This window comes from Otolemur garnettii, unplaced genomic scaffold (assembly GCF_000181295.1).
Source record: "Otolemur garnettii isolate 467f Iridium unplaced genomic scaffold, OtoGar3 scaffold00198, whole genome shotgun sequence".
NCBI lineage: Eukaryota > Metazoa > Chordata > Mammalia > Primates > Galagidae > Otolemur > Otolemur garnettii.
In genome coordinates this window covers 136,979-147,904 of record NW_003852593.1, presented here as the reverse complement: position 1 = coordinate 147,904, position 10,926 = coordinate 136,979, and the positions used below count along the sequence as shown (strand labels likewise).

The window sequence follows — 10,926 nt, the reverse complement described above, 5'->3', positions numbered from 1 at the left end:
GGGCTTTGCTGGGCAGTGAGTCAGACTCTATACACACAACAACTCACTCTGGGATGAGGAAGGGTCCCTTGTATTTGGGTGTGGGAGCCACTGCCTCCTCTCCAGACCAGGGTCCACCATCAGCCAGGTAGCAAGGAGGCTGGGGGTTTGGGCTGTGGGAGGGTGGGCAACTGGGGACCTAGGGGTGCCCACTCTGGTGGCAGCATTCCTTATCCTGTCCCCGCAGACCATCTTGGGTGCATGGCTGAACTTCACTGGGACTGTGCTGTGCACACTGCCCTGTGTGGCTATTGGGACCCTCCACCCATTCACCTTCTTAATGGGTGGCCAGAGCCTCTGTGCCGTGGCCCAGACTCTGGTCATCTTCTCTCCAGTCAAGTTGGCTGCCTTGTGGTTCCCAGAACACCAGTGAGTCATGGCCAACATGATTGCCACAATGTGTGAGTCCAAGAGTGAGGCCATCTGCCCACCTGAGTTCTGCCCTGGGTCTCCTCTGGTTCCATGCTGAGATCCTCTGCTGCTCTGACTCTCCACTGAGGCAAGGGACTAGAGCCAGGTGGGCTCCACCTGTGCCCTGGCCAGTGAAGCTGATGTACTTCTCTGTCCATCCACCCAACACCCTGGGCATCCTTGGCTAACGTGCTATCACCTGCATTGGTTAGGAAGGGTGAGGACATTTCCATAATGGTGAGTGTTCAGTGGTGCCTATGTGTGCTGTGTGCACACACACATGCATGTGTGTGTTGTTTGTGTGTTGTGTATGCTGTATCTATGCATGCATGTGATGTGAACATGTGGTGTGCATGCACATATGTGGTGTGCACACATGCATGTGTATGGTGCATGTATGCTGTGTGTCTGTGTTCCTATGCATGTGTGTGGTGTGAGTGTGCATGGGCTTATGCATACGTATGGTGCACATGTGGTGCGTGTTGTGTGTGTGTACAGGTGCACATCTGTGTTTGTGCAAGTGTGGGCTTGTGCATATGTATGGTGTGTGTGTGTGTTTGTACCTATGTACTTGTGTGTAAGCACATGAATACCTGTGCATCTGCACCTGTCTGACACACCTGACTGTGTTCAGGCCTACTTCCAGGTGGATGTGCAGTGGGCAGTTAGATGCAGAGTCTGGATCTTAGGGAGATTGGGCTAAGGGTTTCACAGACAGAGTCACCCTTGATGGTCTGATGGAATCCAGGGTTCCACACAGTCCCCTGCAGCAGGTGAGGATGAAGCAGAGCAGCTGTCACAGATTCTGGGACTCAGCAGCTATCAGAAAAGGGGCAGAGTGACAGGGGAAAGTGCAGAATGTGCCTCTGAGGGCCCAAAGCAGGGTGGGCATCATGGGGACTGAGTGGCCTTCCATGCATACACGTACCCTCTCTGTAGCTGGGCGTCTGTGCCATCCCTGCTGGCCTTGCCTGCCTGCTGGCCACCACCTGCCTCTGGGAGAGTGTGCCCCCCACCCCACCCTCTGCTGGGGCTGTCAGGGTGGTTGTGCATGGAACCTCAGCCATAGCAGGGTGGCCCTGCCCTGAGCTGCCTGGTGACAGGATTTCCTGAGGATGCTGGTGGCTCCCTACCCCAGTAGATTGCCCCCAAACTCTCTCCTCCTCCATGAGTTTTCAGGCCTCTGGGCAGCTCTGTTCATCATGTTTGTGATTCTGGGGGCACTGGTGCTCAGCATATATGCGGACTGGAACAAGCGCTTCACCAAGGCCACCAAAATTAGCTTCTGCTTGACCTCTGTGGCCTGTGTGGCCTTTGCCCTGGTGCGCATGCCCTTAAGCCAACCTGAGCTAGCAAAGGTGGGAGAGAGGCTGGGTTGTGAGGCTTGGATGGGGCAGTGGGCAGCTTGGTGGACCAGGTCTCGACCTCTCAGGTCTAGGTCCTACCCACAGGGGGAGGTCCCTGGTGGGGTGCAGTTTCATTGTACCCTCACAGCCCAGGGCTGGTTGATCTGACTGAGCCTCCTACACACACACGATTTGCTGCCACCAGGTGTCCCAGCTGCAGGGGCAGACCCTTTCCCTGGCTGCCATCTGTGCACTACTTGGGCTCTTTGGCTGCTCAGTGGCACCCGTGGCCATGGAGCTGGCAGTTGAATGTGCCATCCCTGCGGGGGAGGGTGCTGCTGCAGGCCTGATCTTTGTGCTTGGGTAAGTGTCCACTGGGATAGGGACCATCCTCTTGTCCTACCCTGGACTGCATGGTCCAGGCCCCTTTTCCATGAATTGATGAACTTGCTTGCTCTGGCAAGGGATGAGCACATACTAAGCGCCTGCTATGTGCAGGTCTGGGCCAGCCATGAGGACCCACGCCAGCTATAGCCTCGTGCTACCCTTAGAATGACTGGTGTCACAATGGGTGCTCAGGTGTCAGCCCCTTCCCAAGGTAGTGTTCAGCATTGGTGAGTGGGCAGTGACACTGGCAGGGGCTGAGTGCTATGTGTGTCCAGGCAGGCAGAAGGTGTGCTTATTATGGTGGCACTGATAGCACTAACCGTGCACTACCCAGAATTGTCCTTCTCCACCTGCAAGCATAGTGAGGACCTGTGTGACTGGGCAAGTGAGTATCACTTGGGGAGCCCTGGGGAGCAGAGACTAGGCTGACCCTGCCCAGTTGGGGTAGCCCTGCAGCCTCCACTCCATGCCCTGCCTCTCAGCCACAATTGGCTCTTCTTGGTGGGTGGGTGCTGGTGGGGTCAGAGGTCAACAGGCAGAGCCCTTTGGGTCAGACCTTGACAAAAGCCCAAATGCCTCTGTGAGTTGTTTAAAACCAGGGAAAGAGAAACAGAGAGAGACATGGTGGCAGAGATCTGAGCGTGGAAAGGAAAGACAGAGAAGGAAAAAGAGAGGGAGAAACAGAAAACTACAAAGACAGAGACACAGAGAAGGAAAGAAACAGAGACAGAGCAACTGAGAGGGTGGCAGGGAACTGAGAGTGGAAAGGAGAGATGGAGAGAGACAAAGAGCTAGGGTGCAGAGATCTGAGTGTGGAGAGGAGAGAGGGAGAGAGGGAGAGAAACTGAGACACAGAAACAGAGACAGAGAGACACACAGAGAGGAAGACAGAGACAGACAGAAGGAAAGAGAGACAGACAGGGGAGTGGGCAGAGGTCAGAAGTGGGGGCTGCACACCCCTTTCCTGAGACCCTGTGCTGGTGACCTCAGAGTGTATAGCTCTTATTACCCAGGTCTGCTAACACCCCCACCCCTCAGGGTCTGCCAGAGGCTGGGAACAAGGTCTGTGCCCAGGGTTGCTCTGTGGTCATGGTTAGTGGGGTCTGCATGGGTCAGGATCATATCTGCCTGTCTGTGGCCACCAAACTTGGCGGTGGGCCCATGTGCAGAACTCAGGCTTGAGGGACAGAACTGTGCCCTGTGTCAGGGTCCCTGTTGCTGCTGGCTGGCCTGTGCACCCTCTTCAGCTGTGTCTTGGTGCTCTTTCTTTTTTTTTAAAGTATTTTATTGTTGTTGTTGCAGTTTGTCAGGGACCAGGTTTGAACCTGCCACCCTCAGTATATGGGGCCAGCACCCTATTCACTGAGTCACAGGAGCCACCCGGTGCTCTTTTTCCACACCCCTTACCAGCCAAGTCTGACATGTCCCCCTCCATCCAGGACGTGTGCCCAGGAGCTGAAGTCCATGCGTCCCACCCTGAATTGCCCCTTAAGGTTCCCAGCTTGGAAGCTGCGAGGAGCTGAGAGGCAGCTCTTTCCTCTTTCCAGCCAGTCAGTCTTCTGGCCCTGCCGCCCTCCTCCATGAGGCTAACTAAGCTCCAGAGACCCTGAGCAGGGAGGGACGTCTTGCGAAGAGGTTAGAGAGGCAGGCACTGGCCACTTTGGCTGTGCTGTTGGCGGCTGAGAGCCCGCTGCGGGGACTCAGGGGGCCTTGGGGCACCTAGGGCACGGCAGGAGGGTCCCTCAACCCCAAGCAGAGCAGACCCTATGGCTGTACCGAGAAGAGCTACTGCCCTGTGGACAATCACCAAGGCAGGACGCCGACAACTAGGACAGATCTTTGCACTGGAAGCAGCGCAAGAGCCGCGCGGCGAGGATGCAGCAAAGGCACTGCGCAGGGGTGGGAGCCCCATATCCCCTCACGGTCAAGTCTGGAGTGGTCCACTCCGCTGTTCCGCAGGAGAACCAGCCCCAGCCCATGCCCCAGGCGAACACTCGCAGGCTATTGGTGGATCCGGTTTATTGAGCCAGCCGTGGCCGACGGCCCTCATTCTTCCTTCTCCTCCCCATGGGTGATCACGTAGCTCAGCGCCTTGTAGTCTAGGTTGCCCGCTGCGTCAATGGAGGCGAACTGGAACATCTGCTCCACCTGCGCGCGGTCGGGCAGGTCAGGCAGCAATTACAACCTGGGCTCCAACACAGCCCCTTCTACGCTGGGGGCCGGGTGGGTGTGGGCGGGAGGGGCCCGAGGGAGGTCCGAGGCCCGGGACAGTGGGAGGGACCGTCTAACGTGTAGGCTGGAACAGGGACAGGGCAGGAAGGCGGGGCCAGAAGGAGAGTCGTGTGCCTGTGAGGGCGGGGCCTGCAGGGGCAGGGCAGGGCGGGGCGGGGGTTTGCAGACCGCCCGAACCCTCTTCCTGACCCTGGCTGGTAGTCCCTCCGCCATTCCCGAGCTGAGCAGCGGTGCTCAGGTGTCCAGTACCGTTGGGAAGGCCATGTAAGGTGTGCAGTGAATGGGGTCCTAGCAGGTGGGAGGGCCGCAGTCGTGCAGCTAGTGCTTGAGGTGAAGGAGGGTGTTGGGATAAGGGGATGGGACCGCATTGCTGTGAGCCCTGTCCCTCAGACCAGGACAAATAGCACTGGCCCCTGGATGGCCTCCAGCTGCTGACCTAAGCCCTCTGAGCGGTTGCGCCTCTCAACTGGGTACTTGACGGGTCACAGTGCTGCAGCCAGCAAGCACTAACTCATCAGACCCACAAGCCCAGGTGGCAGAGAGCTGTGGGGGTGGGGGAGGAGGGTTGTGGCCAAACCTCATCTGCAGTCATCTTGTCAGCTTGGGACATCAGCAGACGTTTGATGCTGAGGATGAGGAGGTGAAGAGCTCGGTTAGGCTCTGAGAAAAGGGGTGGGAGTGGGCACTCTAGGAGACTAGAGGGTGGGGCCCCATGCTGTACTCCCACCCTTCCCCACAAGCATGGTCCTGGGGCATCCTAGGCACCTCCACGGTCACCACTCAGGTGTTATTGCTTCTGGAGGACTTGTTTCAGGGCACCTGAGGACTAGGGGGGACCAGGGGCAGTCCCTGTCCCCAGCCCTGGGCACTAGAAGCTCTCCATAAGAGGGGCTAAAGACAGAGCATGAGTTGAAGAAAGGATGGCCACCTGGGGTGCTCGTGGCTGGTCTCCACTTGGTTATACAAGGACTCAGGCCCTGGATAGCTGCTCAAGCCCTACAGCTAGTCAGAGGTGGGGGAGTGGGTTTGGTACCCAGGGGACCAACCATCTCTCTCTGGGGCAGAGTGTCCCTCAGACCCTCGTGGGGAAGGCCAGCAGGGAGCCCTTGGAGACCACCATACTGCCCAGAGCCCAGAACTCACTATTCCTTGTTGATGCTGCCTTTGCCATCTGGGTCAAGCATTTTGAAGGCGCTTAGAATGGTCTCCTCGGTGTCGGTACCTGCCCACAAACAGGCCTTGAGCCCTGGGCATTCCTAAATGCCAAGGGCAAATGGGGCAGGAGGGAGACCAGCACTGCTCTCAGGGCATCAAACTTCAGCTTGGAAGTTCCCAGGGGTAGCTCAGTTCTAAAGTTGAAGGTGAGTGCTCCAGGAGTGAGGGACAGAAGCCCTTACCAGCTGGACAAGTAGAAGATGTGGGGCAGGCAGTGAGTGTCCAAGCTCAACATGCTCTGAGGTGGCCAGCAGGGGCCCACTGAGGTGGGTCCTAGAATGCCAAGTCCTAGGGCTTCCCATCAGGAGATTGGAAATTAAGACATTTATGTGAAATGCCTGGGTTTTTAAGTGTCAAGAGCCTCACCCAAGGAGGAGGGGGCTGGCCTCAGGCACTCACCATTCAGTTTCTCCCCAAAGAGGTTCAGGAACATCGTGAAATTGATGGGCCCAGAAGCCTCCCTGAGCATGGCATCCAGCTCATCATCCTTGACATGGATCTTGCCTGTCATGGGCACAGGTCCAGGGTGTCACTGGGCAGGCCCCCACCCCACCCCATAGGTCCTTACTGAGGTGCCTGCTGTTTCACCGGCACAGGCAGCTCCAGAGCAGTGCCCAGGGCAGGGATGAGAAGTGCTTGGTCAGGCTGTCTGGGTAAAAACTGGCATGAGCTGAGGAAGAGGGCAGAGAAGGCACAGAATTCTGGGAGATGTGGTGATCTGCTGTCCCCACTCAGCTAAGAAGCAATCCACAGCTCCCAGGGCAGTACCCAGAGTCATAGCCCTCCTGCCTTGGGAAAAGGACATCTCCTGGTGGGGTAGAGGCTGGGCAAGGCAGTGTGTCTGGCTGTGTAGTGCTCGGGGTCTGCTCTGCAGGGGGGGGTGTCTCTCACCCTCTTTGGAGGCCCCTGCCCCACAGTCCACCCTGGGATTCCATGTTTGGGCTATGCCAACACCCACCCTATCTCCACCTGGGATGCTCCTTGCCAGTTCTGACCAAACCAGGGGCAGCCATATGAGGCAATACCCTGGCTCCACTCAAGGAGGAAGAGTGAGGGTGTCCCAGCAGACATTCCTCATTCGCCTCCTCTATGAAAAATGATGTGCTCTGCCCCAGCACGCACCCAGAGAGGCATAGGTGTCCTTCAGGTCCTCCTTATCAATGAAGCCATCTCGGTTCTGATCCATGAGTGTGAAGGCCTGGGAAGTAAGGAGGGTTGCTGTGCTGCTTGCCAGTCAGCCACATCCCTGTTCTCAGCCCCCCAAGTGGACAGGCTCCCACTCCTCCTGGCTCTGCAGCAAGGGTATCCCCAGCACAAGCTTCTGGGACAAGGGGCTCCTAGTGAAAAGCGAAGCCTCACCTCCTTGAACTCCTGGATCTGTGTCTGCTCGAAGTTGGAGAAGACGTTGGATGATGCTCTCTGGGCACGAAGGGCACCCCCCTCCTTCTTTTTGGTCTTTCTGCTGGCCTGAAACAAGAACACTGAAGCTGAGGGCCCCCAGGCTGGCTGGGGGAACCATCTGTGGCACCTGAGTTTTGGGAGACTGAACTCAGAAGAGGACCGTTGGGGCTGAAGGAGCCAGGCAACTGAGTCACACACCAGCCCAAGCCTAGTACTGGGGGCAGCCTCAGGTGTTAGGTGTCAGCTCAGGGTCTGGGGAAGGGCAGTGGCTCCTCAAGGCCCTGGAAGGAACACAGTGGGCTCCGCTTATCACCGCAAAAGCCAGTTCAGCCTGAGGGCCCCAGGATCAGATAGACTCAGGGCACTGGGCACTGGGGTTCCATGAAGGCCAGAACCCCCCATCCTGCCCCGGGCTGTCATATGCACAAACACACCCTCAGGCAAATATAAACACAAACTTATGCACACTTGTGCACAGACACATGCCCTGGCCCCAGTGCCTGTCTGACACCCTCACCATGCCCAGGCTGCCTGATGTGGTGTGTCTGGCTGTTCCTCACTCAGTCCAGCCCATCTTAAACTTCTGTCTGGTCCCCTAGGGCAGCTCAGACTTCGCTGCCATTCCCTACAAGGACAGGCCTAGGGCCACCCTAGGGGACTGGACAACTGCAGAGTGAGCTCTCTGGCAGCTGTTGGTGACTCAGACACCTTTACCCTGCCCCACCCAGAAAGGCCCCCAGCCTCCCCACCCCCACCAGGAGAGCTACTTGTTCTCACTTCTGCCCACAGGGCTGAGGGTCACCTGGGAACCCTGAGCCCTGCTAGAGGAAGGGGTGCCTTTTCCAGATTTGCACAAAATTGCTATGAGTGGCCCTATGACTGGTCACCAAGCCTTTGCCAAGTACATTCTGTGTATCAAGATCTTCTGTGGCACTGTGGTCACCTCTCTCACTTCCCTGTCTGGGTATTAGAGAATAGTCAGCCCACACCTTGGCCTGGTGGCATGACATTCCTGGCACAGAAGAAGGTGGACACTTTAAGGTGTCCAGCTTGTCCAGGTCGCCCAGGGCCAAGGTCTTCCTGCTACACTTGGGCCTCATGGGCAGAGTCTGGGGAAGGGACCTGGGCTGGGGGCTGTTGGTAGTGCCAGACATCGGAGGTTATCTCAGGGTCAGAAGCCCTGGCCTGAGTGGGTTTTCAGGCCTAGCAGGCTGAGGAGGAGGTCTGTAGTTTGAGCAGCATGGGCCGGTAGCCCCCATCCTGGAGAACAAGGCCTTGGCGATGCCTCTTAGACTTATGTGGGGGAAGGGGTAGCACAGCCACTAGAACTGGGTTGCCCAAAGTTGGAAAGACAGAGGCACTATTCCAGTGCCCACTGCAATAGATGTCCTTGGTTTCAGATGGCTTCCCCAGGTGCCACCTCACACAGTCCTCAGGGCCAGCAGGTCTTCAGGCAGCGCTAATAATCTGAAGTTGAGGTCGCTGGGGAGTCATGATCTACCTCTGAGGGACTGCCAGAAGGAAGAACTCGTGACCCAGATGTGGGATCTGGGCTGGGTGCTGGGGAGCAAAGGGCAAGGGTCTGAATGGGACCTTGCAGGGGCCCCACGGGGCTGTAGCAGTATGGAATGCCATGGTGAGATCTGTGCTCTAAGGCCCTACAGCTGCCAGGACTGTGAGCAGAGCCCCTTAGGGAGGCCCTGCCACTGAGTCCAAGCACAGAACTAAAGATAGCAGCAGAGCCTGGAGCCCAGGGAGCGTGAGGATCTGCACTGACAGCTGACCCCAACAGGTGCAGAGGCCTTGGCAGGCCGCCTGGTGTCTGGCACCAGGTGGGACCCCCCTACCCCCTTAGGAAGGCCCCTGAGCCATGGAAGCTCCCCACTAGCTTCAGGGGGCTCACTGGGTGCATGTGAAAGTGTGTCCTCTGCTGGTGACCCTGTCCTGCTTTCCTGGAAGCTGCCGTTATGGCTAGGAACCCCACCACTTTGGCCCCACTGTGGGCCCCAGAGACACTTATTTTTGATTCTGGAAGCAGAAATTGCTGAGGAGTCAAGTTTATTTTAAAATCCAGTGAAGGGAAAACTTGTCACCTGAGGGCATCAGCCCAGATGCTCAAAGGCTAAGACTAGAAGAGGGGCCCAGCACCCAGGCTGGCCAAGGAGGGTGCTTTGTGCTGTGTGGGGTCAGTGTGGCCAGTGTGGCCGGTGCTCCCTCAGGCAACACCAGAGGAGGTGTGAGTATGCTCCTAGCCAACTGAGGACACAGTTTGGCAAGAAAGCCTCAGGCAGAAGTTCTCAGGCCTTCAGGTTAATATCATAGAGGGTAGAGAAAAGAGTGGGGTAGCCCTGTAGGATTGGCCTGTTCTCCCCAGCCCAGGAAGCAGCACAAATGACTTCTCATTTCCCAGTTGGGAGGGCCCAGGCCCTGGACTCCAGAGTAAGCCAAGAGATGGCACAGGTTCTGCCCAGGTGGCTACTGGAAGGGGCTCATACCTCTCCAGGTGCCTAGGCTGGTCAGACTCATGGGTCCTCTCCCCCTCAGGGTTGTGAGCTTCTGCTATGTGCCCTGGAGTTTTCAATGCTGGAGTATTCACTTTAGACCAGTGTGTTCCATCCTTTTTTTAAAAAATTAAATCATAAAGAGTTAGATCATGTATATATTAATGCATTTATGTGGTACAATGTGCTTATTTCACATACAATTTGGAATGCTTACATTATACTGGTTAATATATCCCTCACCTCATTTACTTAATTATTATGTTAAGACATTTCTACTCTATACTTAATAGATCCAACATATACCCTTGCAATATGCACCATAGGTGTGATCCCACCATCCACTTTCTCTCCATCTGACCTCCCCCTTCTCCTCCCATCCCCCTCCTCCCTCCTTCATCCTGGGCCATAGTTGTGATCTGTTCTTCATATGAAAGTGTGAGTGATTGTAAATTGGTTTCATAATAGTACTGAGTACATTGGATACTTTCCCCTCCATTCTTGAGATACTTTCCTAAGTAGGATATGTTCCAGTTCCATCCATATAAACATAAAAGAGGTAAAGTCTCCATCTCTTTAAAGGCTGCATAATATTCCCTGTTATACATATACAACAATTTATTAATCCATTCATGGGTTGATGGGAACTTGGGCTTCTTCCATGATTTGGCTATTATGAATTGAGCTGCAATGAACAATCTGGTAAAAATATCTTTGTTATAAAGTGATTTTTGGTCTTTCGGATATACTCCTAGTAGAGGAATTGCAGTATCGAATGGCAGGTCTACTTTTAGATCCCCAAGTGTTCTCCATACTTTTTTCCAAAAGGGACATATTAGCTTGCATCCACCAGTGGTGCAGAAGTGTTCCCTTTTCTCCACATCCATGCCAACATCTGTAGTTTTGGAATTTTGTTATTATTATTATTATTTTTTTGCAGTTTTTGGGAAGCTGGGTTTGAGCCCACCACCTCCAGTATATGGGACCGGCGCCCTACTCCTTGAGCCACAGGTGTGTGTGTTTGTTTTAATCACACAGCAGACTTGAATTTATAAATGTGTGCAGCACACTTAAATTACATTGATTAAAAAAAAGGAGTAAAATAAAGAATATACTTACTGTGCTTTGGACTTCTTTCGAAAATTAATGTTCTTTAAAAGTTTTCATGGCACACCTAAGCTCCTCTCATCACACACCAGTGTGCTGCAGCACACTGACTGAAAATCACTGCTCTAGATTCATAGTTAAGTTCTCTTTGTTGGCTAGGCAAAGGGACTCACACCTGCAAAACTAGCACTTTGGGAAGCCAAGGTGGGAGGACTGCTTGAGACCAGCAGTTGGAAACCAGCCTGGGCAACACAGTGAAACTCATCTCTACAAAAAAAAAAAAAAAA

General features: G+C 55.0%; 1 protein-coding gene across 1 annotated transcript; it reads right to left on the bottom strand.

The window, feature by feature from the left end:
- Positions 1 to 4,229: 4,229 nt before the first annotated feature.
- MYL5 (myosin light chain 5) lies at positions 4,230 to 8,185 on the bottom strand. Its single transcript, XM_012812282.2, has 7 exons — positions 8,021 to 8,185; positions 6,990 to 7,097; positions 6,753 to 6,828; positions 6,030 to 6,134; positions 5,559 to 5,637; positions 4,993 to 5,041; positions 4,230 to 4,331 (listed from the first exon to the last, which is right to left on the bottom strand). The coding sequence occupies exons 1-7, from the start codon at positions 8,183 to 8,185 to the stop codon at positions 4,230 to 4,232; spliced, it is 684 nt and encodes a 227-aa protein (XP_012667736.2).
- Between the last annotated feature and the right edge of the window lie 2,741 nt (positions 8,186 to 10,926).

Bases quoted from the DNA above. Each gene is read 5' to 3' on its own strand.
- MYL5 (XM_012812282.2), bottom strand. From the start codon at position 8,185: ATGTCTGGCACTACCAACAGCCCCCAGCCCAGGTCCCTTCCCCAGACT. The intron at 7,098-8,020 runs GTGTGGGCTGAC...TTCTTGTTTCAG, and splicing joins TGTCATGCCACCAGGCCAAG to GCCAGCAGAAAGACCAAAAA. The intron at 4,332-4,992 runs GTTTGGCCACAA...GACCGCGCGCAG, and splicing joins ACAAGATGACTGCAGATGAG to GTGGAGCAGATGTTCCAGTT.